At 43.8% G+C, this 26,995-nt stretch overlaps 2 protein-coding genes and 1 long non-coding RNA gene across 10 annotated transcripts; 1 reads left to right on the top strand and 2 right to left on the bottom strand.

Annotated features, from left to right (window-relative positions):
* Positions 1-1,382: 1,382 nt before the first annotated feature.
* KBTBD2 (kelch repeat and BTB domain containing 2) lies at positions 1,383-13,547 on the bottom strand. 4 transcript variants are annotated; one of them, XM_083407066.1, is made up of 4 exons: positions 13,436-13,547; positions 8,186-8,710; positions 5,992-6,157; positions 1,383-4,091 (listed from the first exon to the last, which is right to left on the bottom strand). In XM_083407066.1, the coding sequence occupies exons 2-4, from the start codon at positions 8,353-8,355 to the stop codon at positions 2,556-2,558; spliced, it is 1,872 nt and encodes a 623-aa protein (XP_083263192.1). In that variant the 5' UTR covers positions 8,356-8,710; positions 13,436-13,547; the 3' UTR covers positions 1,383-2,555. The 4 variants fall into 4 exon arrangements, with proteins under 4 accessions (XP_083263192.1, XP_083263191.1, XP_083263193.1 ...); XM_083407065.1 differs by lacking the exon at positions 13,436-13,547 and adding an exon at positions 13,259-13,368; XM_083407067.1 differs by lacking the exon at positions 13,436-13,547 and adding an exon at positions 13,268-13,365.
* LOC310661251 (uncharacterized protein) lies at positions 13,198-26,730 on the top strand. 5 transcript variants are annotated; one of them, XM_083407030.1, is made up of 6 exons: positions 13,198-13,343; positions 18,185-18,331; positions 20,371-22,242; positions 23,632-23,757; positions 25,309-25,428; positions 26,483-26,730. In XM_083407030.1, exons 2-6 carry the CDS (start codon positions 18,193-18,195, stop codon positions 26,518-26,520), a joined length of 2,295 nt encoding a protein of 764 aa, XP_083263156.1. In that variant the 5' UTR covers positions 13,198-13,343; positions 18,185-18,192; the 3' UTR covers positions 26,521-26,730. The 5 variants fall into 5 exon arrangements, with proteins under 5 accessions (XP_083263156.1, XP_083263155.1, XP_083263154.1 ...); XM_083407029.1 differs by lacking the exon at positions 13,198-13,343 and adding an exon at positions 13,625-13,983; XM_083407028.1 differs by lacking the exon at positions 13,198-13,343 and adding an exon at positions 13,868-14,937.
* Positions 22,773-23,625, bottom strand: LOC310661323. Its single transcript, XR_014503901.1, has 2 exons — positions 23,356-23,625; positions 22,773-22,996 (listed from the first exon to the last, which is right to left on the bottom strand). It is a non-coding gene; the product is annotated as an uncharacterized lncRNA (long non-coding RNA).
* Positions 26,731-26,995: the final 265 nt, after the last annotated feature.

Raw genomic sequence — 26,995 nt, 5'->3', positions numbered from 1 at the left:
TTAATTATATGGCCTGATTTTCACCTGCTGCAGTCAAAATTACAGCTGACATTCTAAATACCAAATATGAATCCATAATGTCTTCTTCTCGTTGTTAAAGTTGCCCAAGACATTCAGTTGACACTGAGCAAAATCTCAAAGAAACTGATCCATAGGTTAGGTGCACTGATAATACAGGAACAAAATCATCTTCATGAAAATACAAACTATGAAGCTACTTGTTTATCTTCACGAACTTGCAATCAATGTGATAATAATTTCTAGTAGTATTTCTTTCCTATACAGCTTTCTTCCAAGAAACCTATTGGCTAGTTAGTATTCGTTACAAATTTATGAATAATATTTCCTCCTGTTCTGTTAGAAGGGCAGATTTACACTGGTACCTCGGAAGTCAAGCGGAATCCATTTCGGAAGTCCGTTCGGCTTCCAAAATGTTCGGAAACCAAGGCGCGGCTTCCGATTGGCCGCAGGAAGCTCCTGCAGCCAGTGGGATGTTTAGGTTCCAAAAAATGTTTGCAAACCAGATCACTCACTTCCGGGTTTGCGGCATTCGGAAACCACAATGTTCCAACTCGCAAGGCGTTCAGGATCCAAGGTATGACTGTATTCAACTTAAGTTTAGAAGCAAAGCCAGCCTTAACAAGTTGGAAGTAGGATTTTTTTTTTTAATGGATTCAATTTTTTTACCAAAAACAATTGGCAGAAAAGTGCTGGACAAGAATCTTTCAGCTACTGAAAAGAACTATGCAAGTTTTAACAGTGGCCTGGTTCACACTTCATGCTAAGCCAAACCATAGCTTAGGGAGATGACTGTGGCCACTTCACTCCTCACCAGCTGTTTTGTGCCATGTTCAGCCAAGCTATGGTTTGTCTTAGCATGCTATCCAAACCTGGGCTTGTGGTTGGTTTGTTGTGGACAAAAGGTAATCAAGAACAAACCTTGGTTAGTTCATGGTGACTTCTGGAGTTACAACCTAGGTTTGTTCTTGGTCTCAGAATGGCACAGCTGCAAATGCAACGAGTGAGGCAGGCACCATCTCCCTGGAAGGCCGCACACTCACATGTAGCCACTGTTTGGCTTAGCATGACGTGTGAACCAGCTATCAGAAAGCATGCATTTTAAATGCAATTTTCAGCACCTTGCCTATGATTCCAAAGTGTAGTAAGTGCACTGTACAGCATCGTCTGCCCCCTCCACACCTTGTGGTCCTCAGAGGAAAACAAACTTGTATACTGTAACTTACCTCTCTGGAATATGTCAGAACACCTGTTGCACCTAATTTTCTGAGCCACCCAGTACCAGCATATTTTTTGACATTAAGAGTTTGAGGAAATGTTTTTTTGGGAAGATACTGTCTTGCAGAAAACACGGGAAACAAGTCTTTGACTCAGGTTTTTTTTTTAATAAATTAATATCATTCAAAATACAGTGCCAGAACATGATGCAGCTGAACATGCTAGTATGATCCATCATGAAGCACCTGTGCTCATGTAAGATTGGCGGCGCTCCGCTACTGCTAGTGGTTCCTGGGATTAATGCCAGAGCAGCACTACTGAACTGCTCTCCTGCACAGAGTATTCCTGAAAGAAAAAAATGGTTCCCCCCCCCCAAAAAAAAAAACAAAAGAGAGACAACTAAGGGATATCTATACACAGTCACACTACAGTAATGCTTGTTATTAAATTAACAAAAATAAAAACCTGGTTAATCCACACTATATCTTGGTTAACATTGGGGCAGGGGGACGTAAGCAGCAGGAAGTAATATGCATGAGCCATTGTTTCTGAAATACAGAATGTGGAACTGTTTACTGATCAAAAGCTCCACACAGACCCGCACTAGGTAGGGCTGGCAATTCTTACTGCAAGCCCAGCAACGTAAGTTCACACCTGGCAAACTACCAGCTGCTCGGAAGACCTGTATTCTAAATAGACAGGTATAAGTTAGTGAAAATACATGCACCTAATAATAATAAAATAATAATAATAATAATACAGCTTGACTGAGCCTGCAGTCATTTTGCCCTGCATGTCACCGTAAATTGGAAGATCTACCCTTCCTACCACAGGTAGATCCATGGGATTTGTTTCTCTCTTAACATGGCATTATTATACCAACACGGCTGTTGTGTAATAGGTGTAGCACATTCCATTAGGCCACACAATCTAGAATAACTAGCACATACAAAGATTTCCAGAACTCACTCAAATATAACTGGAAGATACTTTGAGCAATTAACATACCATCCTAGAAATAGAAGCTGCTTTTGTGAAAGTTTCCTGAACTAAAAGTCTTCACAAGACTAAAAATTTAGACAATAAGCAGATGCTTTAAGCTTGCAATATACATACAGATCCCATCAGCTACCAGAGGGATTGTTTCAGATTATGGAAGCATATCTGCTTATCAATTCCACCGATTTACACTCAATGGCCACAAAATGTTAAATAGGGCATACATACAAGACAGCTTATTGTTTCATATTCCAGCCCTGTTCTCTCAAAGAGTTTTCATGATAACCAGTTCTAGGCATGCAGTCTCTTAATTTTGGGAGCTATACAGGTGGCAGCGTCAGCATCTCTCCATCAATCTCAAACTCATCAGCTCCATCTGGTGAAAAGAGATACGGTGGAGGCTTCCATGGGGATTCTTCAAGGCAAGATGGATATAGCTTTCCCACAGTGCACCGAAAGTCTTTCCCCAAATCCCAGAGCACCCGTTCAGATATGTGCTGGCGCAAGAACCACCGGTCAAGTTCCATATCATACTGGTAGGTGGCATACTTTGCTCTCTCATTCATGTGGGTTTCTCGTATGAAGACACATAAGGAGTTGGAAATCACAACAGCTCTGACACAGGGGTCAGAATATCGTTTGGCAGGGATGTTGGCTGCCATTCGCCATTCATTTTTATTCACATCATAAACTTCCACAGTAACGGAAGACCCATCTACAGTGCTAGTAGGGAGTCTTATACCAGAGTTGCTGCCAACGTGCAAGCCTCCGATATAAAATATCTTATCCCCAAAAGCAGCAGCCGAAGCAAAGCATCTACTAGTTTGTCTCATAGCCATTTCAACCCAAGTATCTGACCTGGGGATGTAACAGTACATCAGGTTGTGTGCCATTACATAAATGCAGTTATGAACAGCAACAGCTGTACTCCATTGCCACGCACAGGGCAGTGGGCTTACCATTGTCCATTCATCTCTCTCAGTATCATACCTTTCAACAGTTCTCCTGTTGAGCTCTCCACCTACACTGTCTCCTCCAATTGCATAGATATGGCCTTCACAGCAAACGAGGGATGGCTTTATACGAACAAACAGCATTGGACTCTTTGGAAACCAAGTGTTTTGTTGGGCATCAAACCAGTAAAAGCAATTCACAGTTCGGAAGGCAACCTGAAGTCTGCTCGTTTTACTGTGGTTAGTTTTTGCATTTTTCAATGGGATCTGCCCCCCTGCTATATAAATATCATTATCAGGAGTTACAAGCGTCCCAACCTTATGCAAGTCAGCAGGAGGGCTGCAGAGCTTGTAAACTTTTTCAGCCTGTGGGCTGTAGCAAACTGAAGAGTAAAGACCACCAGGGTTTTCAGAAGCAGCTTCAATGAAGATCATCATTTCCTCTTTAGTCATTCCAAGTCTTGGTTTAAAAAACTTCGGCATAGATTTATATAGTCCTTGAACCACTACCGATTTATCGTTCGGCGGTAAGCCTTGAAACCAAGCTCTTTGTGTAACTTCAGAAAGCGCATCAATTCTTATTTGGCTAAGAACAGATGACAAATACTGTGATCGAGATTCTGTGTTGTATTCCAGCCATAACATAGCAGCTTCACGAACGGTTTCTTCCTTTTCCACATTTAAGTTGTCACTACTCAAAATATCTATCAACAGATCATGTGAGAGCTGCATGAAAGCCTCCTGGTGGCATACAGCTGTGAACTTGTGTTCTACCATTCTTTTAGCACTCTGTTTTAACTCCTCACAGCTGAAAAGATCAGCGAAGCTCAACAGCCGCACACAGTTCTCTGCGTTTATTTTTTTAATTAAGTATTCTCTGCAACGATGTAACACATCTTCTACCTGCAATAAAACACAATGCAACGCTTACATTAACTTCATATTTAAGGTCAACAGAAAAGAAAAAGAAATAGGAAAAGAAACAAATTTCCCTACATTTCTATAAAAGCAACCTCTCCTTAACTTATTCTATGTTTAAGATAATATTTTATTCTCTTGCCATTTATGGTGTTTTAAATGTGTATTCTATACTTCACCTTCCTTTGTAATATCTTATTTTGAAATCTTTAAGAAAATATTTTAGTTTCCTGTTAATTACATTGCTTCGACTGTATATTTTGCATTTGAGCTTCTTTTGTAATGCTTTATAGTGTAATACTTTATTTGATGTTTTCATGTAGGTTGAAAACTGATTGGAGATTTTTTCTTAAAAATATAAAGCAGTATAGAAATGAAATGAAGAAACAACTTATACTGAACAAAGGTAAAGGGATCATTTACAGAATGTGCCTAAACATACTGGCTACAACATACAATTGTTCACAAAAAGGAAAGGGAGAAAGTGCCCCAGTTCATCTGCAAAGACCAAAGTCTATTGGTTACTGAAGAAACTGACCATCTTTCAGTGATCAGGGGTCTTCCCCATTTATCTCTGTAGATAATAGGGAGAGAGGTTTTCCCCATTGCTGGTCAAATTGTTACATACCTCAAAACAAAACAAAACAAAACAAAAAACAAAACAAAACAAAACAAAATCCCTGCTTTCCCATCTCACTAGGTATCAGACAGCTCCAATCTCTGCAGGGATGGCACTGAACAGAAAAAGCTGAATCAAACCTTCTGCTAGTTCACTGGCTAATACAGTCATTCAACTGTTAGCTGTAAACATCAGTCTCCAAACAATTTCAGGTAGTAATGATGTCCATAACAAGGCAACAGATGCAAATCTGGGAGGTTCCACTTCCTTTTACTGCACTACTGCCCCTTATCCTAGAACGTTGCAATGTATTCAAGTACCTTTAGATTATCACTCTCCTTATAAGCTTCCTCAGACTCTTGAGATAATCATATTAAAAAATTTCCCTGTGTGCCTCCTACAAGAGATGTTTGTAGTAGTGCTTCAGTTGTACAATGCTCTCCCTAGGGAAGTTCACCAATATCTCTTCTGTGTCATGCGAAGACATTATTTTATTATCCCAGGCATGTGGGCCTTAAGTTAGTGTACTTAGGTATGTATCTGGCCATTAGTGGGAGGGATATTTGTGTTTTAAAATGGCTTCTGTGGCTGAACACTTTTAATGTGTATCATTATTTTTAATTGGTCTGTTATATATTGTATTTTGGTTGTAAAGAGATCAACAAATTAAATATATAAAATTAATTATACTGCAAATTCCCTTTGGAAAGCTCATGACAATGCATGGCTCCCTGAAATCATGAGTAGCTAAACTTTTGTCGCCTGGGGGATCCACTCACCATTGGCCACCCTCTGAAAGTGGCATCCATGCAGGACAATAGAGGAGTAAAGCTATTGTTTCCCCTCTGCTCAAATGATCAATCCTATGACCAATCAGGGTTTGATCTGCACCCCTTTCTGAACACTGGGCTCCACCCAGTGCAGCACAGCTTAGTTAAATTGTCATTACCAAAAATCAGTATCTTAAGGGGCCAAAAAAACTGCTTAGGGGGCCACATTAGGCTCTCAAATTGAGGGTTAGCTATCCTTGCCCTATATCAATACATCAATTTTACATCTTAATTCTAGAAGTATGTAATGGAGAGCAAACTCATTTGAACCAAATAGAAATATATTGTAATTAGTTTATAGTAGCACCATTAGGGCGGAAAATGCAAATGCTTCCACGGCAGTTTCTGTTAAAGGTAAAAGAAAATAAAAAGTGAAATATTCAGAAAGCTACCTTTTTTAAAGTGTCTTAGAAAAGTCAGCATATAACATTCCTACCTGTAAGAAGCAAGCCGTTTCATAAAGCTGTTCGACTGTAGTGTCACTTATTGCCAAGTTACCCGTGTATGCGTAAATTATTATGATTTGCAAAGTGGCTGCATCCACATTCCTTAGATGGACATGCGTTTGCTTGCTTTCACTCAACCCACTCATAAACATAGCCCTGAAAGATAAAACAAAATACATTAACTTCTAGCTTCTATCTTACTTTCTCCAACTCTTTGAAGCCTGGAGCTGGATAAAATTCAGTACATATAAGAGCATTCAAAACTATTAAATTGTTCACAAAGGCTACATTCCAAGGATTGGTATTTCACACTATTTACATCCAGTTTCATGGATAGGCTACTGTCCAGTTCGTGTGCAAGTGGACTCCCTGATCTTATTGAGGTACAAATCAGTTTAGAAAACATAATAAATGCTATATATGAACTTCCTCTGTGTTTAGGTTACATTAAGCACATATACCATCTTTTTCAGTGTATAAGACTATGTTTAGCTAAATTTGCTTTAAAAAAAGTAGTCAAAAATTGGTGGTCATCTTATACGCAGGGGTGTATACACAAGCGTTTGGGTTTGGACTCTGGTGCGGGCAGCCTGGGCTCAAGATTGTGTTTGGGCTCTGTGCAGGCAGCCTGGGCTTGGGTTCAGGCTCCGGTACGGGCGACCCGGGCTCAGGTGGCCTAGGCTCTGGTGACCCAGGCTGAGATTTCTTTATTTTGGGTTAAAAAAATAGGGGTCGTCTTAGACATGGAAAAATATGGTATGTAATCTCTCCCATAAGAGCAATGCTGACTGAAATCCAACCATTCTGCCCCTCTTTAAAGTATAAAAACAGTTATTACTTTCGAAATCTCCTGTTTAGAACAACTGTCAATGGTCAAACACATTCTGACATCAGTCAATAGCTTGTAGTAAGCACCAGAACACTTGGTCGTACATACACAAAATTGCAGATTTCTGTAGTTAAAACTAGTTTCATTTGAGTATTTCACACTCATCTATAACTTTCTAGTAATTTTAACTCCATCTTTCATGCAGTCACCAGAGAAACACAGTCATAAGATTTAAGTTTGTTTGATGTTAGTATTCCTTGAGTACTTGCATGTTACTGGTGTGAAAATCATTTTGTTTTGGGACAAGTTTCAAGTTTTCAAAAGGTCTGGAATTGCCTGTATGTCTTGGTACACATAGCACAATTGAAAGCCAAGAGGAGCCGCTGATACTGTGCTTTTATTTCATTTCATTAATACTCACTGAGATATCAACCATACCAGAAGTTTCAAACGCACAATGGAACAAAGCACATGGAAAATGCAGCATGTCCCAACATCTTCTACAATATGTAGAAGATATTTTTATTTATAAAGATATTAGTTGCACAAGTTATTTTGCTCTTGTACAATAAACATCACAGCAGATATTGAGCCAGAACTCTGGGCATATTCCCCATGGTCAATTTGCACTTGAGCTTGCCTAATTCTTCTAGATTAGTGGTAGCCAGTGCGATGCTTTCTGTAAATTATGGACTACATACACATGGCAAATTGTAAACAATGACTGATGGAAGTTGCAGTCCACGACAGCTGGAGGGCACCACTGGCTACTCCTGTAAGTAGAATGCACTCTTCTCCCTAACCTGCCATGGAATAGTGGAATCATGGAACAGTGGAATCATGCTCTTATTTCATGCAAGTATTCTATTTCCATGCCTCCTTATTTCCTAACACACAACAGAGGATTGGGATTTTGCATGCATGTGCACACACACACACACACACTTTAGATCTGTTCACATTCAACTCTAGGGCAAGAGGGACAGTTGTCTCTCTTCCACCCGCTCAAATAGAAAAAAAAACTTTGCAAACCTCAAAACTGTAAAAAGAAGACAAACCTCCTTCTCCTTCTGTGAAATTGAGCTGGAGACATTTCAGACTTTGTTTTCATTAACCAAGCTTCCCTCCATAACGCAAATGTCATGTTTGGCACTCTTACAATAGATATTCCACACTTTGTGAAGCCATCAAAGTAGTTGTACATCCCCGTTCAGCTATTCCACATCCACAACTCCATTCACTTCAAATTACCCAGTAGAACCATTTTAAAATTATATTATACACTGTAGTCTTAGACATAAGAGATGAACAGAATACATTTTAGTGGAAGAAATAACACTACTGTAATCACATACCTGAAGTAAGAGCTGCACGTAGCAAGAACCATCTTATGGCATGGGAATTCAGTGCCCTCAACAATTAAAACAATGTCAGTTAGCAACTGCTGTTCATAGAACAACTTTAACTGCTCCAGTAAGGATACAGCATATTCCGTATTGATCTGCCTTTCTTCCTGGGTAGACATGATTGCATTCCATTAATATTTCCAGAAACAGGTTATAGAAGCCACTTTACTTCAGCAGGAAAGAGGTCAAGCAACCATTTTTTGAAGAACTCAGAAGAAACTACAAGGGATATTTTGAATCCTTTGCTAACTTTATTAAGACATTCAGCAATGATAGATTGGACTGTTGAATCAATACTTCAGATGGCAACCCACTCCTTGGATGCAATAAACTGACTTGGTGTCCATCCGTTCGCCTGAGACTTTCAAGAACGACCGCCAAGTTCCTGTTCAGATTTCCAGTGATGCAGTTCATGGGCAAACGAATACAATTTGTGAGGTAGATTTTCTTGAACCATCTCTCAATCACTTGTGACTAGAAGGAAGGGAAAAAATCATGTCAGCAATTTTTCTAAGCCTGTTCTACCATTGTTCTGCCTAGAACACTGTTTGGTATGCTACTTTAAACCATAAAGTTGCTGTTATGAAGGCCATTCATAAATACAAAGACTAACAGTGAAGAACACATTTGATGCCTTCTCAACTCCTCTGATGATTTAAGAATGCCCAGAACTAAAATGAAGCATTGGATAGGAGTAGCAGCGTAGAAATGTTATTAAACCCATCTATTGTGGTCCTAACTGGTCCTCCCTCCCCTAGCATTGGCAATGTCTCCTTAATAATTTGCAATAATGGATCAGGTTTTTGTCTCTCTTCACAATATTTAACATGACCACAAATGTCATTGGACTCTAGATCTTATCTATTACCACAGAAGCTTTGTGATCTCTGTGACACAGTAAACATTTCTCTAATGCTGTTTAGGGTAGTTGAGAGGTACCACCTAATTTCACATATTTAACATTATTTGAGACAGATTTCAATCAAGATGAAACTACATCTGCAATGTCACATTCAAGTATTTTATTTTATGCACGTGGCAACCCTACAGAGGGGGCTACGACCACTTCCTATGCCCTACAGGCTCATTACTGTCAAGACTACCTTTTCCCATTCTGTTTTGACACCCACAACCAGGCGTCATGAGGAGAATAGCTTTCCTAACCCAGTTTCTAACACTGGTGGAGACAGAAAGGGTGGCCCATGTTTTTGCGCTGGGTAATAGAGATGATATGAGAATCTCAGCAGCCTATCTCTCTGGTTCAAGTTCACTCCAACTGTGGGGGAGATTGCCACCCAGTGTTTTAAAACTCCCATTGTTCTAGGCGCATTTTGCAACAGGGAATTTCATTAGTGCAAACAGTTTCTGAGCTCTGGGCGCAGTACTATGCCGAAGATTTCAGATTAAAACTGCAGAGTGGAAGGAAAAGAGGACCTTTTTTTGCCTCCCTACTTCCAGCTACTCACTGAAGATTGGAGAAAAGACCCTCTTAAGAATATTAGGGGGGTGAGCAGGGAAAGGACTATACTATGTGAAAAATGGACATAATATTTTAGCTACAGTTCATTCAGTTTCAGCTTTTTATTCTTGTTATAAAAAAGTGTGCCTAGACATTCAGTTGTTGTGCCCATAACCTAGGTTTAAGGTGCCATTTAGCTCCTGACTTTTCATATCTCAGTTTCTAATACTGCCATCACCACTGAGAAAGTGGGGCTCACTGTCATGGCAAGCCACTTTCCAATTCAAGGGTAGTGAGCAGCTGGTTCTTAGCCTCTTCCCAATCAAGATTAACGTTTCCCCATTAAACACCAGCAAGGTCTCCATAACTTGAAAGCTAAATGCTTTCAACTTTTGCTTGTACTATTTGTTTTCTAGCAGTAATGTGGAGAAGAAAAAATTCCAGTGCTTTATTTTTCTGTCCAAAATTTTCTCTTTTTTAACTTGTAGTTGGATGCCAACTACAAATACAGTACAGTGGTGCCTCGCAAGACGAAATTAAGTTGTTCCGCGAGTCTCTTCGTCTAGCGGTTTTTTCGTCTTGCAAAGCAACCCTATTAGCAGCTTAGCGGATTAGTGCTATTAGCGGTTTAGCGGCTATTAAAGGCTTAAGGGATTAGTGGATTAGCTGCTAAAAGGCTATTAGCGGTTTAGCGGCTTAGAAAAAGGGGGTGGGGAGCGGGGGAAAATCTCAAGACTCGCAAGACATTTTTGTCTTGCGAAGCAAGCCCATAGGGAAATTCGTCCTGCGAAGCCCATTGAAAAACAGAAAACCCTTTCGTCTAGCGGGTTTTCCGTCTTGCGAGGCATTCGTCTTGCGGGGTACCACTGTATTAGACAAGCTTGGCAGTTTCAAAGTTTTCAGCTTGTTTACTAAATACAAGTAGAACATACATACTCCTTTGATTCCCTCCAAACATCCTTCTTAAAGCATAGTACTAAGGAAAAAAGAATACCAAAGCTCAAATGTAGCCAAATACTACTACTCCTAAAGTCTTGGAAATACTGCTTTTATTAGAACTATACTGTGACAGCACCAACCATTGGCTCATGCACAGACAGCCACTACATCTCTAAATCTCTTCTGGGAGTTCTGTAGCCTAACCAGTTACATCCTATCAAAACTTGTACACAATTTGGTGGCTTAATTTCAGAAACTTGTCCAACTTATCTCTGTCAACACAGCTTACATTTATATAACACATATTACTACTTTCCCATATCATTGAACTTATTTTGAACTTTTAGACATTTATTTCAGCTACTCCCATACACCTACAAATCTCAAACGCTACTCTTTCAACCATGTCTTAACAAGGCTGCTCAGCTGCACCAAACTTCAGTTCGGATCCTTCTGTAATACCAAATGACATCTTTTCTGATCACTACCATCACCAATCACTTATTCTTATGGTCCATGCTACTTCTCTAGAAAAAGAAATTCTGGTGCTCACCCTGAACGCCTTCCTTGTTCTCTCATAATGGCAACGGTGTTCACCTGAAAGGTGCCAGAACTGAGTTTTGGCAAGTTCTGGCTAAAAAAAAGCCCTGCTTATGGTAGTTTCTGTAACTATTATACTGGCATACACTCTAAATGGCATACACTTCAAATTTCCAAATAGGATGACTGTGCAAGATTGAACTCTCCAACCTTCAGTCTTTCAGATCAAATGAAATCTGATTTCTAAACAAGAGTTGCAAGACGTGTTATAAATCACACACACAATCCTATTCAAAACTATTTTTCTTTTAAAGCCTACCGGTATATACAGAACTGCACCTTATATTATTTTTAGTAAAACACCATCATCTGAACTTAAGCTGTATGAACTGTCCTTCTGATCCTCGGTTATTAACCCAGCCAATAATCGCTGTTAAAAAGTAAGCTATCAATTAAGCTCGATATGAATTGTAGTGCCAGCACAGAAACACATACTATTGCTGAAATATGAGCCCCTGGGAACAGCAATAGCACCAGTCACTAAACCTGGCAAAATTAAGAATGCCAAGCAAGCCTTATGATGCCATGCCCACTCCCTACCTCCCCCCACAAATTTTTTTTGCAGCAACAGCTATACCAAATGCACAATATTTCTTTACACCTCTGCAAAGACTGAACTTGTTACTTCAACTTAGTAGTGAAAATTTGCATCTCTTCTATGTAGAACAGGTGAAAAAGTAACCTGATCACTATTCTCAAAACATTACAATCCAAACATCCATTTACATGCCAAGTTCACAATGCAACTATATAATTATGCCAAGCCAATATAAATCATCATTAAATTTATATGTGTGTGTGAAATCGAGATTAAAACTGAAGAAGCATAAGGAGTCTGTTGCTCAGCTTCAATTAAGTACCTCCATTTCAACATCATTAATTGTAACTTTACACCTACAATTCATTTTGGGGGGAGGGGAGGAGGAGCAGAATCCCATCCTCACCCTCTCTGCTAAGCAACCCCAACCTATTTCCGCTAGGAGGCTGTGGTGTCAAAAAAAACCCACCTGTTTTTCTCATCCCGGGAGGGGAACAAGGTGTGTTTCTAAATAGCAGCTCTGTAAAAATGACCACCCAAAACCAGTACAGTGGTACTTTGGGTTAAGAACTTAATTTGTTCTGCAGGTCTGTTCTTAACCTGAAGACCACTTTAGCTAATGGGGCCTCCTACTGCCGCTGCACGATTTATGTTCTCATCCTGAAGCAAAGTTCTTAACTCGAGGTAATATTTCTGGAGTCTGTAACCTGCAGCGTTTGTAACCCGAGGTACCACTGTATTTTTATGCAGCGGCGTCAGGATGCAGCAAAGCAGACACCCTGACCATGGCTTCACCTGGATGCGATGCTAAGCCAGGCCGGGCCCACTCATCAGCTTTCACCTCCACACCCACCACAACACCCCTTCCTCCCCAAAGCCACGCACCCCCCCACCCCAAAAGAGAAACAGCAACCCCTCCGCCCACCCTTCGGAACAAAGACCTTGGGCGCCCGCTGCCCAGAGCCGAAGCACGACATTGGAGGCGGCAGGCGCGGAGGATGCGGCCCTGAGCGGGGAATTCCGCGGGCTCCCCCCGCCCGGAAGCACCGACTCTCCAGTCGCGTCGCCGCAAGAGGCGGAGTCGGGGGGGGGGGGAGAGCCGTTCACGGCGCGTGGGCCCCCGAGAACAACACACTGACACAAACACACGTCGCTCTCGCCCGTTGTCCAGGCGCCTCACACCCCCGCGGCCTTCCTCCTCCTCCTCTTCCTCCTCTCCCCCCATCACCGTCCGCGGAAGCCGGTGCCGACCCCCCTCAACCCGGCCAGGAAGGAGCCCAGGCCGCTCCCCGAAGGCGGTTGTCCGGGGGGGGGGGAGAGAATAGGAGTCTATGGCGGATTTTGTTTTTTTTTGAGGGGGGTCGCGCGCGTTTCCTGTCACGGAAGGGTCCCCCCCCCCCGGGCAGAGAGACCTAGGAGATACCAGAGGCGGCTGCTCGCCATCCCTTCACCCGCCGTTCCCACAGTACAGACGCCCCTCACAAACCTGCGCCACCTTCTCCCCTCCCGCGGCGGCCGCGTCGCCTTCCTCCCCTCAGGATCCTCCGGGGCGAAAAGGAAAGCGGAAGGAGGTGACGGGGGGGGGAGGTGGATGGGGGGAGGGAAAGGGGCCCGGGGCGGAGGGACACACACAGGGCGGCTGCGCACGCGCGGGAGGCCTTACCTCGCTCTCCGCCCGCCCGCCTGCCTGCTTGCCCGCCCCGACGTCCGTTGAAAGGAGCGCAGCGCGCGCGCGCGGGCGCACCCTCTCGGCGTTCCAGCCCGCCCTCTTGCGCATGCTCGGAGGGAGGGGAGCGCGACGCGGGCGAGGGAGAGAGAGAGAGAGAGAGAGAGAGAAATGGCAAGGAGGCGGAGCTTGGGGGTGTGGGTGGGAAATGTTTTCGCGCATGGGCAGGGCCGCCTCCGCCCGGCGCGGCCTTTCTCCCTTCGTGCGCACGCGCCCCTAGTCCCACCTGCCGCCGCCGCTTCTCGGGGAAAGGGGCTCCTTCCCAGAATGCAGCGCGCTGTTTGCAGCGCGCCTTCGGGCGCCAGGCGGAAGAGGCTGTTCCCTGCTTTGCGCCCCCTGCCGGCCGGCTGATGGAACTGCAGCCGCCTGGTGCCGCCTGGAAGGCGTAAGAAATGATTGTGAGAGTCGCCCTTGTGGAATAACTAAGGAAGCATCTTTCCTGCCCTCAGGAACACAAACGGCGGTTTTGAAACCGTATTCTACATGTACACAGTACACTAGAGAGGTGCCCCCAACTACCAATGCAATCAGTTCTAAACCACAAACCTAATGTGCATTATTTACATTGTATATGCAGGGAATGTTTCTATGCCAGCAGACCATAAATTTACAGTGATTTTTTCCCCTGGGGGGACGCAGGGGGACGCATACCCCTAAAACCTCGTACTTACGGGACCGCCTCTCCTGGTATGTCCCGCAGAGGACCCTAAGGTCCATGAATAATAATAGCTTAAAGGTCCCAGGCCCTAAGGAAGCCAGGCTATCCTCCACCAGGGCCAATGCCTTCTCAGTGATGGCTCCGACCTGGTGGAATGCTCTGTCCCATGAGACTAGGGCCCTGCAGGATTTGATCTCCTTCCTCAGGGCCTGTAAGATAGAGCTATTCCGCCTAGCCTTCAATTTGAATTAGCCTGATCCTCTATTCCCTTTTCCCTTTCCTCTTCTATGAAGAAACCCTTTCTGGGACCCCACATTTCAATTCTTCCCTGGTCTCCTTGCTGGCCCTAGTAGGACCAACTTGGCCAGTTAACCCTGGTGATCATTTGATGTCTACTGACTGGGTTCCCCCACCCAAAAAAAAATGACCCCTGAATTTTTGAATTTTATTGATATTGAGGCAGCATTTTATGTTGTATATTATGCTGTTTTATGCTGTTTTTAAGTCGCATTTTAATCAATGTTTTATATTTGCTGTTAGCCGCCCTGAGCCCGATTTTTAAACCGGGAAGGGCGGGGGTATAAATCAAAATTTATTGTTATTATTATTAAACATTTTGTGAATCTAAGTTTGGCCTCATTGAGGGGCAGTATTTCAATATGAGTAGGAAAATGAGAGTACCCCTAGGCATTTTTTCAGGGAAAAAAGCACTGAATTTACATATCTGTTTTCTCCTACTCTGAAGTAAGTCCCATCCAGTCAATGAGTCTTCCTCTCTGAGGTAAGTAGCCAGAGGATTACAGCCCAGGCCAGTTATTTTACCTTCTTAGCTGACTGCAGGTACTGGTGGAAGGCTATGCTCCAGAAAACTCCCCATGTTAACCACGTTTGCTGCTGCTTCCTGTTTGTGCATTGCCATAATTCACACCGGCACAATAAAGTGTCCCACCTTGGGACAGTGAGCAGCAAATTGTGTGGAAGAAGTGCACGTGCATCATGCTTTGAATGCATTCCATGCACGCTGCTGTGCCACTGAGATACATTTTGCATCTCTCTCTTGAAAGCTTTCTTGAGAGCCAGTGTGGTGTAGTGGTTAAGAGCGATAGACTCGCAATCTGGGGAACCGGGTTCGCTTCCCTGCTCCTCCACATGCAGCTGCTGGGTGACCTTGGGCCAGTCACACTTCTTTGAAGTCTCTCAGCCCCACTCACCTCACAGAGTGTTTGTTGGGGGGGAAGAAGGGAAAGGAGATTGTTAGCCGCTTTGAGACTCCTTCGGGTAGTGATAAAGCGGGATATCAAATCCAAACTCCTCTTCTTCTTGTCCTTAAGGGGGAAGAAACAGGCCATTTTGGAAGTGGCATTGAGCCAGACTGCAGGATGTGTTCCAGTCTCTCTGTTGCCTACATGGAACCTTGCATTCTGTTAAGTCAGTATTTACCCTATTTTACCCTACGCTCTCTCAGCAGATGAGGGCTAGTGAAACAATCAGCATCTTAGGCAGGCAGACTGAATTGGAGGCAAGGTGTAGGACACCAGATCCCCAATAGCAGAGTGAGCATCCTTTCCATGAAGGAAAGTCTGTATATGCACAGGGGAACTTTTGACACTAGGTCATTGAAGCTTCATTTTTCCCCCGGGGGGCTTTGCACATGCTCAGAGGCACTCAGTCCAAAGTGGTAGAACTTTTTAGGGTGGATGGGGTCAGGCATTCTGTTGGAAAGCTGCCTTAATGGCCCTAGCAGGGGGGGCAAATACAGTGGTACCTCAGGTTAAGTACTTAATTAGTTCCGGAGGTCGGTACTTAACCTGAAACTGTTCTTAACCTGAAGCACCATTTTAGCTAATGGGGCCTCCCGCTGCTGCCGCACCGCCGGAGCACGATTTCTGTTCTCATCCTGAAGCAAAGTTCTTAACCTGAAGCACAATTTCTGGGTTAGCGGAGTCAGCGGAGTCTGTAACCTGAAGCGTATGTAACCCGAGATACCACTGTACATCCCACGATCTTTTCTTGTCATTTACTTGCAACTGTAACTTCGTTAGGTAAGGGGTCCCAGACTGGTTCTGTTAGCCTGACCCTATGCAGAGTAAGGGAGACATGAGAGTGAGTTTACTGGATGCAGAGTGGCACTAAGTATTTGCAGGATCAAAGTGCACATGAAATGCAGTGGTCACTGGCCTTACTGTGTCTCTACCTTGTTAATAAGCCTGAACTTTATAGGTTGAGGGGCGGTGAAGGCATGCAGCCATATCTTATGCAAAGTAAAGTGTGCATCAGCCCATTGAAATTAATCAACTTAGATGTACTCAAATTTGCACGGGACCAGACTGTTAGCTGTAAGTCTCCTGTTGCTTTAAAGAAAAGGCCTCAATTAGCTACAGGTGTGGTGTGCTGAGGACTGGCTTGTGCTTAAGAGAGAGGAGAGAGGTGTTAGCAATTAGTTCTTTGCTGGGCTGTGTTTGGATGCAGCAGCAGCAGGGATGCCTGGTTTGGGGCCAAATACAGCAAGGGCAGGAATGACTTGGCTTCATAGAGCTTGCATTTAAGGAGTAAAAAGCAATTGGAAGGTGGGGATTCTTGGTTTATAGAAAGGTGTAGAAAGATGGTGAGAGCTTTAGTGGATGCTTGGAAGAGGCTGGCCTGTTGTTGAAAGAATTCTCTGTATTGTTGGACTGTCTGGGTTTCAGAAGAGGTTTGTAGGCTTTTTGTTACCTTTGAATAAGCGTATTTCTGTTCCTGTCTTGCTTTTTATATGTTTATAAACTTACAGCCCCTTGCTAAAAATACAAAACTAGTTTGAACGAGGTATCTTGGATAAGTTATCATGTGGGCAGTTACTGCTAAAGTTTTGTGTATGTGTTAAATCCTAGAAATAATGTTGACAACAGCAATAATGATACTTGAGGGGTAATGGGAGGTTTATTGTCTTTACCTAGAAGGAAAGAAGAGAACTTTGTAATGAATCGAGATGGGTGTGTTCACTGTAATAGTCTTCTGCCATTTCTGATTAGTCATTAAGCAAGCTGAGTCAACATTGTGCCCTGTATACTTTGAAATTGGTCCTACTGAAATTTTGAAATTGACGGGACTCAGTGCTGAGTAAGCTTGCACAGGAGTGAGCGTTATTGTATCTGTGGGATGTGAAATGTATTCTTTCAAAGTTATATGCATTTTCCATTTCTAGTATTGTATTTAAGCAGTGGCCATAGTCTCTGCTAATACTTATGGCTTCTCTACAACAGTTTGCACAAAATAGTCAGGTTTGTGTGGAAAAGGTGATTATTAAAGTAGGAGAAAGAGTATTTGCTTGAATGTTTGTGTGACCAAGTAGAGCACTTATGGCATAAGATTCACAGAGAGCAATGAGGCTTAAGGACATGGTTTCACAAAAAACTGTTTGGAGGACTTTTCCAATAATAAATGATAGAGTTCTCTGAACATTGCAGGGATCAGTCAGGCTGAAGTTGTTTTTATCCTAAATGCAAGAATGGCTTTAAGGTCGCAAGGGAGCCTAGTGAATGGTCAATACCCACCTGTCCCATAAAGCCCCCTTAAGGCGCTCTACTTTAAGGGGGCTTTTTCCAAAAATGGGGTGGGGGGGAGAACAGGGGAATGATAGCTAGATGAATGGGTATCAAGCCCATGCCCCCCCCCGCCTTACTTGCCACTTTCCTTCTGCTTCCCTTTAATTTTATTTATTTATACATACATACATACATACATACCCCACCCATACATACATACCCCACCCATACAGGCAGCTGGTTGCACTGCAGAACAGAGTGCTGGTGGGACCCCAGCCACCTATCAACTTAAGTTCTCCAGATAACATAGAAATTAACATTCGTTTCCTGTTCCCTGAGCCCTGCCCGAGTCCTTTAAATGCGTAACAGAACCACCATTCCATGGGGAGTGTTGAATCTGTTTCATCCCCAGAAAACCCAGGCCGTCCACAAACTTAACAAAGGTGGTATGTGTGTTTTTGTCAGTGTGTGTGTTTTTTAAAGTGCTGCTTTTCTGTTTTCCAGCCTACAAAATGAAAGCTTCCTCGGAAAACGGACCCTATTCCACAAACCAAAGGCCCTTTTTTTACGCACAACCGACTGCACAGCAACCTTTCCCTAATCCATGGTTCCTTGGCCCAATGTACAACCCGTACGGCATCCCTACAGCAGGTAAGGCTGAGGAAGAGGTACAGGTTGGGCCACGGATGAAATAAGAATGGAATCCATTATATAGCATTGGTCTTGCAGTTCATATTCAGGTTTGGATTTAATGTTGGTATTTCCCAGTTCAGCCTTGGCCAACCTGGTGTTCTGCCGGTCAGAACTGAATAGCATTGTAGTCCAAACCACCTGGAGGGCATCAAGTTGGCGAAGGCAGTTCTAGTTTGTTTAACTGGCTATCTGTGATATAATAGAGAATTCTACAGAGGCCTTCATGATTGCAGCAATTACAACTGTGTTGTTGCCATGTTGGGGTGCTCTCTTCCTCTTGGTTAACCGCTTACACCAGAGGAATCGCAATGGGTAAAGCTTTCAGTAACAAGCAATAGTGATGGAAAACACTTCACCTACTGAACTTCTGCATGTTGTCCTGTAAGAAGAAGAAAAAGAAAACCCTAAAGAAAATTTTATCATAGCCGTTATTTTAATACTTCATTACTCAAGTTGCTTTATTTCAATAAACTTTATCTCACTTTTGCTTTGAACCTACCTGGCAACAGTGTGAGGCTCTAACCTAGGGAATTCTGCCCCTGACCCTAAAACGGTTGACCCCTTGGCCGGGGGTGGGGAATAAGAGAGCACCCCTGAGCTAAAGGATCCCCTTCAGAGCTAGACATTTGAACAGACCAGATTTCGTCAACCTCGAACCTCCAGATGTTTTGAGACTACAATTCCCATCATCCCTGACCACTGGTCCTGCTAGCTAGGGATCATGGGAGTTGTAGGCCCAAAACATCTGGAGGGCCAAGGTTGAGGAAGCCTGGAACAGATGATAAGAAGCTTACTCCAGGTGAACTAGAGAAATCAAATGGTGGTCTCTTCACCATCTCATTTGTCTATCCAGAGCCAACAAACAATTGGTGTAAATAACTACCCGCAAGCTTTTTAAATTGGGAACATGCCCAAGATTAATGGTTGCCTCAGTGGGGGAGAAGCTAGCCCCTTGCCCTATGTTCTCTAGGCAAGTCCAATCCCCCAAAAGGCTAAACCTGAAAAGTATGTGACTCTTCAGTTTGTAACCTGAAGGAGCGTCTCCACCTCCATCGTTCTGCCCGGGCACTGCGGTCCAGCATTGAGGGCCTTCTGGTGGTTCCCTAGCTGCGAGAAGCCAAGTTACAGGGAACCAGGCAGAGGGCCTTCTCGGTAGTGGCACCTGTCCTGTGGAACGCCCTCCCATCAGATGTCAAAGAGAAAAACAACTACCAAACTTTTTAGAAGACATCTGAAGGCAGCCCTGTTTAGGGAAGCTTTTAATGTTTAACAGGTTATTGTATGTTAGTGTTTTGTTGGAAGCTGCTCAGAGTGGCTGGGGAAACCCAGCCAGATGGGCGGGGTATAAATAATAAATTATTATTATTATTATTACAGCTCAGCAGAGTGATCCAATCCACTGAAGGTGTTGGGTCATCCCCAAATGCCCCTGAGTGCCCCAGAATGGCTGTGGTGCAAATGCAGTTGTGTAAATATAGGACAGGACAGGGCTCCCTTCCAGACCATGCTGGTCTGTTGTCTGCTGCTGATTATCCCTGACAGCCAGGCATTTTTCAAATTTTGAGTGCTGCCCCTTTGGCAGCTGACGTCTGCAAGGTCCCCAGGGGGTGGGGGGAAGTGGGGCAGAGCACATGGGACAGTTCACCCCAGATGGTTCCAAAATACAGGGCTCTTCCCTGCATAATGCGGTTGCTTGTGCTACCCTATTCTTGATTCCCCCAACTGCTGTATTCGGTGCATATTGCGGCAGAAATCAAGAACACCGATTTCTTTACATGATGCCAAGAAGGAACGGAAGCAACCTGAAGAGCTTGCTTTGGTAATGATAGATGCAACCTTTTTTCATCCTTGAACATCACAGAGGGATTTCAATTAACTTTTGCTGATCAAAAGTTGGTCTTGTTAAAGGTCTGAATGTCTTCTATGAAATAATGAATCTTAAGGTTGTTTTGGCAAAACTTACATTGGTGGAAAATGCATGTTTCTGTTCTTCTTAGGCTTAAGAAGTGGGAGTCCATATTTCCCCTTTTACTCTGTTCCTGTTCAAGAGTATCCTGGATATCTTATTCCACAGCATCCCATGCAGATGAGAGTTAACAGGAGACCCTATTTCAATGGTCCTCCGCCCTCATCACCCATGTTTTTCCAAGCCACACGCTTCAGGCACTATAACCCCGGCAAGCGGACAGAGACCAAAGAAACTCAGACTGACCCTAGGCAGGCTGAAAGCAAACCGAAAAAACATCAGGATCATGGTCTAGAAGTGAGAGACTGTGAAATGGGGAACATGGCCTGTGTCTCATCTGGTGTTGGTAAAGATGCTGATATCTCTTTGGAAAAGCCAGAGAGGGCTGTATCTCCTCTGATTGCAGAGAGAGACTTTGCCAAGGGCTCTGCAGGTTCTTTACAGTTTCGAAGCCTTCCCCCATCAGGTTACGCTTTTGAGAAAGAGGAAGTGAGAATAGAGTATGGGAACAGTGGTGGTCCCGCCATTCAACTATGGAAGTCCTTCAAAGAAACAATTCCTCTTTATGATGTGGTGAAGAAACCAGTGCCGGAGAGCATAATGCAAAGGGATATGTTTGCTATGAGTTCCTGCGAAGGCGTTGCATATGGGCCTCGTGAGCAGACTGAATTGGTGCCGAGCATTTCTTACCCAGAGGAGCAAGAGGCTGTTGAAGATGTGCAAGAGACAGAGCCTCAATGTAAACCGAAGCTGGATTTGGAAAAACAAGGAGCTACTACTCATGGGCCAAAGTCTCCTCTAGACGAAGCCAGAACAGTGCAGCTGGCTGAACAGAACAGACCCGACCAGTTAGGTGCGAGGCAAGAGGCTCTGATGTCGAAAAGATCTGGCTTGAAGAGGTTCGGTGGTTCCAGAGCTCCTCACGATGCTTCCAACCTTGTTCGGCAAAGGGAACTGTTTCCGTCTGGCATGGAGATCATGAATGATTCGTATTTCCCTCGCAAGTTGAATGATAACAATGATGTGAGTGAGGAACACGTGCCAACTTCAGAAAAAAGCATGTGGTGTGACGAATCAGAGAAATATATTCCTCCTGAGGGCTGGTTAGCTTGCTTAAACAGCATGGATTCCAACTCAAATTACAATCCGCATTTCTCCCGAAGGAAACGTCCGAGTGTACTTAGCTTTAGCTCGGATGAGATGTCTTCTGGAGATGAAGACTCGTCGATGGACGATGCACCGCTGTCTTATTTTGCTTCTGACTACATGCTTCAGAATATGTATACCTTTAAGAAAAACGTCGAAGGCTTGGAGATAGATAAAATAAAAAGTGGAGGCTCCCTCAATGAAGATGAGGAAGTGGTGGGGATGGAACAGGCCAATTCCAGCTGCAGCCAGAACCTGAAGGGCACTTCACGGGTCAAGATCAAAGAGGTTTCCAGTCCAAGTGGCAAGCTGGGTGTTCTCCCCAGGACTTCCAGTAAAAGGCATCTCCAGTCTCTCAAGAAGAAAGCTGCTAAGAGTTTGTCTCCATCAGAAGCAGATGAGTCTGAAGAATACTGGGTAAAGGAACCAGAAGAAGAGGAGGAAGAAGGGGAAGAGGAGGAGGAGGACAATGACGACTACTTGAATCAAAGAGGCTCCAGAAGAACCTTGACCCCCACCAGAAGTTGCCCTTACAGGCAGACTGGCCAGCAAGTGATCTGGAGAGTACCGAAAAATGCTGTGCCAGCACACCTCCTTAGTTGGCCTGTGCAAGATAAAATGAAAACGGCAACTAAACTGAAGAAGGACCAAGAACAAGTTGAGGATCTCTTCGGCGACTACAGCTTCTGGCTGCAGAGGCCCACGTCCCAGCAACTAGAAGCGCTTGAGGCACGGAGAAATTCACAAAAGAGCTCAGGTAAATAGCAAACACACAAGTGGCATTCCTGCATGTTGGGACAATGCAGTATTCATTTGCTCACACACAGTGGGCCTTGCCAGTTGGAAGGGGGGCAGAAACTGAAGCTTTAAAGTACCTTTTAATAGACTGGTGTATGTGGGATCCACATTCTTCTTGTCCCAATGTATATTCAGTACGTTTATACATACATGTATCTCTCTCTGTCACTCACTCACTCACATACATACGTACAGTGGTACCTCAGGTTACATACACTTCAGGTTACATATGCTTCAGGTTACATACTCCACTAACCCAGAAATAGTGCTTCAGGTTAAGAACTTTGCTTCAGGTTGAGAACAGAAATCGTGCTCCAGCGGCGTGGTGGCAGCAGGAGGCCCCATTAGCTAAAGTGGTGCTTCAGGTTAAGAACAGTTTCAGGTTAAGAACGGACCTCCGGAACGAATTAAGTACTTAACCCGAGGTACCACTGTACAAACAAACTGGTATGCCTCTTTAGGTGTTTGGAAGAATTTATCGCTACTTAATAAGGATTTAATCAGGTTTTAATAAATGTAATCCAAAACTTAATATGAAATCCCCAAACAGTGCACATAAAATTAGAAAGTGTTTCTGATGCAATCTATTCTTGTAACAGCTTTACTAAAAGTCAGGCTAGACTGGATGCCTTATCAAAAACTAACTTGAAAGGGGCTCCAGTCCTGATTTATAGTCAGTTGTGGCCTGGATCCTGACTGCTATTGCTACAGATCTTTGTACAGTGGTGCCCCGCAAGACGAATGCCTCGCAAGACGGAAAACCCGCTAGACGAAAGGGTTTTCCATTTTGGAGGTGCTTCGCAAAACGAATTTCCTATGGGCTTGCTTCGCAAGACGAAAATGTCTTGCGAGTTGCTGCAATTTTTTTCCGCTCCCCACCCCCTTTTTCTAAGGCACTAAGCTGCTAATAGCCTTTTAGCAGCTAATCCGCTAATCCCTTAAGCCTTTAATAGCCGCTAATAGCCGCTAAACCGCTAATAGCGCTAATCCGCTAATGGGGTTGCTTCGCAAGACGAAAAAACCGCTAGACAAAGAGACTCACGGAACGGATTCTTTTCGTCTTGCGAGGCACCACTGTATATGTGATTGTGATCCTGCTCTGCAGTTAAATCAGTGTAAGGGGGAAAACAGTAAGATGGTGATACTTGAAGGTTGAAATGTCTCGGCCCAGAACCCAAGAAAACTGGATGTCGGTGGTAGACTTCAGTTCCATAAGGCTTTCTGGATTAAATGATCTTGAATGCTTGTTGGGAGGGGGGCGCTGGCAGGGGGGTGGAGAGCATTAAGGCTAGTGTAATAGCAGGAAACACAATGACTGACTTGGATTCTTCTTCCTTATCTCGCCCAGGAAGGCTACAAAAGGAAGGTGGGAGGACTGCATCTGCTGAATACTGGGTGAAAAGTGGAGCTAGGCCCAAATTTGCTAGCCTCGTACATGGTGACCATTTCCCCGTAATCAGAAGCAGAGAGAGAGGTATGACATTGTCTATTTTAAGAAAGTGCACCTGTTAAACATAAGGCACAAAGTACGGTACTTTCCTCTGTCCTGGTAGCGGTTCATCTAAACTTGGTTGTTCTCTCTGTTATGGCCCGAAGAACACATTGTCAACACAACAGCTTGAATGCACACATAAAGCAATGAGAGGCAAAGCTAGATTTGGCACAGATAAGGTAGACTTGGTATGCAGCTGCAGGGCTCAAGTCAATGTATCTAATACAATACACGTATTTGCAAATATGCAATATGATGCACATGACTCCCTGGTCCTGAATGGGGTAACTGTGCCCCCCAGGTGCGCAGCCTGGGAGTCATTCTGGACTCACAGCTGTCCATTGAGGCGCAGGTCAATTCTGTGTCCAGGGCAGCTGTTTATCAGCTTCATCTGGTACGCAGGCTGAGACCCTACCTGCCTGCAGACTGTCTCGCCAGAATGGTGAATGCTCTAGTTATCCCTCTCTTGGACTACTGCAATGCGCTCTATGTGGGGCTACCTTTGAAGGTGACCCGGAAACTACAACTAATCCAGAATGCAGCAGCTAGACTGGTGACTGGGGGCGGCCGCCGAGACCACATAACACCGGTCTTGAAAGACCTACACTGGCTCCTAGAACATTTCCAAGCACAATTCAAAGTATTGGTGCTGACCTTTAAAGTCCTAAATGGCCTCGGTCCAGTATACCTGAAGGAGTGTCTCGACCCCCATAGTTCTGCCCAGACACTGAGCTCCAACTCCGAGGGCCTTCTGGTGGTTCCCTCACTGCGAGAAGCCAAGTTACAGGGAAGCAGGCAGAGGGCCTTCTCGGTAGTGGCACCTGCCCTGTGGAACGCCCTCCCACCAGATGTCAAAGAGAAAAACAACTACCAGACTTTTAGAACACATCTGAAGGCAGCCCTGTTTAGGGAAGCTTTTACTGTTTAACAGGTTATTGTATTTTGATGTTCTGTTGGAAGCCGCCCAGAGTGGCTGGGGAAACCCAGCCAGATGGGTGGGGTATAAATAAATTATTATTATTATTATTATTATCATCATTGACCTTTTAATGTATCCCGAGGGCCAATCTGAACACAAGGCAAGAGTTCATAGGGTTGTAGAGTTGGAAGGGACCCCCAAGGTTCATCTAGTCCAGCCCCCTTCCAATGCAGGAATCTCAGCTAGAGCATCCATGACAAATGTCTCTCTAACCTCTGCTTAAAAACCTCCAAGGAAGGAGAGTCCACAACCTCCCAAGGGATACCATCCCACTGTGAAACAGCTCTTACTGTCAGAAAATTCTTCCTGATGTTTAGTCATAATCTCTTGTAACTTGAAGCCATTGGTTCGAGTCCTACCCTCCAGAGCAGGAGAGAAAGTTGCCCGTGTTGCTACAATTGAGTTTAATCCACACCATTCTCCATAGCTGTCCATGAAAGTATAAGTGATAAGACTTCATAGAAAAGGGAGAGGGGTTAGGAGGGAGAAAGGGGTCACGGGAGCAAACACTGGTATATTTTGGATGAAGAAATATTTTTCCCCTTTTTCTTCAGGTGACTTGCTTCTAGGCATGCCAAAGAGAAAAGCACGGAAGCCTCCACATAAGCGTAGAGACACAAGACATGACATAGAAGTTGAAGAATGGGAGAAGCCCAAAGCCACCCAACACAAGGGTAGGTTTATCAAGTCTAACCTAAGACTTAGTCCTGTAGTCTTCAGAGTGTAGGTGCCAGAATAGATTCAAAGAAGAAATTGCTGGTCAGTAGAACTGGAAAACTTAGTATGAGAACTTCACTGTGAATCTGTGCTCCTAGGAAGTCGAATTTGAAACACAGGTCTGGGGAAATATGAAAGTGCACATGAATCTGAATCTTCAGGTGTTTTTCTATAGTGCTTTGGCTTATCTCTGATGATAAGAGAGGCCACAGACACTTTCTGAGTTGCAAATGCAAGCCATCTGATGTTATAATCTCTACAGCATGGATATCTGAAATACCAGCCCTGTTTTGTAGGATGTAGAAGAGATGAGCAACCTGATTTCAGGTGTTGGCTAAGGTGACTTTGTATACTCAGCTTGCTATAGCTTTGCCTGTATTCTGACTCACCAACCTGGAAAAGTATTTTGTGCATTGGGAAGGGCCCATTGCCTTGCACTTAAGATACCTTGTTCAATCCTTGGCATCTCCAGGTAGGGCAGGGAGTATTCTCTGCCCGAAATCCTGCACAGTGCTGCCAGTTAGATGGACCAAATCAGTCATGACATGGTATAAGGCAGCTTCTCGTGCAAACTCACCTTATTTTTGCTGCATTTTGCCCTGTTGCCTGCTCAACTGCACCTATTGTGTGCACAAAGAGTTTGTAGCTGCAAGAATGAGTGAGATGCAAATATCTGTTGTGCCACAATACTGGCTGTCTTGTGGGGCTTTGCACTGAGTTAACACTTAAGACATGAGACAAGTCAAACATTTAGAAAGTGTGTGGAAAACACAGGTGAGCTCTTGAGAACAGATTTTTTTTTAGGAGTCCTGCGAGCTTCCCCAAACAGGTATTGCTTTCTCATCACTCCTGCACATGACCCATGTTTAGACTCTGCCTCATCTAAGGTTTGCAGGTGAATCTCGGACAACTCCTTTAGTAGGTCAGTGTCCATCAAAATGTGATTGGATAAAAAGAGAGCTGCAGCAGAGTCTCCTTAATAATTAACCTTCTTTAATATCATTTGTGCAGGACGTGGAACAAGGAGATCTCTCTATAAAAGAAGATAATCGTAACTGAACTGTAAACCCCAGATATCATTCGGATGAGTCCTATTTAACGGTTGCAAGTGGCTCGGCAAGATTAAAGTTGCACTGTAAAGGTTTCTGAGCACACGTCTGACAAAATGTATAAAAAAATGAACACCAAAACAAAGGCACTTGGTTTTGTAAATAACACAACTGATATTTAACCAAAATAAAAGTTTAAAATTGCACTAATGGGATGTCTTCAGAATATTAATTGTAGCGCCTCAAACATTGACTTTGAAGTAAGTAAGTTTTCTGTTTGGAAACTGCAACTTAGTTTGAGAAACTTTCATTTAGGGATGAATGAAGTTCCATTTTCAGAAGAACTCTGTTGGATGTTATTCACTCGCTCAAGCATTGTGAAATCCAGGGACAGCAAGAGTTGTTTCAATTTTTGTGGCCCAAAAGCTCCTGTTGCCCTCTCATTGTTACCTGGTTTTCATTGGCACTTAACCTT

Source organism: Podarcis tiliguerta, assembly GCF_965153285.1.
Source record: "Podarcis tiliguerta genome assembly, chromosome: 12".
In the NCBI taxonomy this organism is placed as follows: domain Eukaryota; kingdom Metazoa; phylum Chordata; class Lepidosauria; order Squamata; family Lacertidae; genus Podarcis; species Podarcis tiliguerta.
The sequence above is the reverse complement of the archived record's forward strand: the minus strand, read 5'-3'. Positions and strand labels throughout refer to the sequence as shown.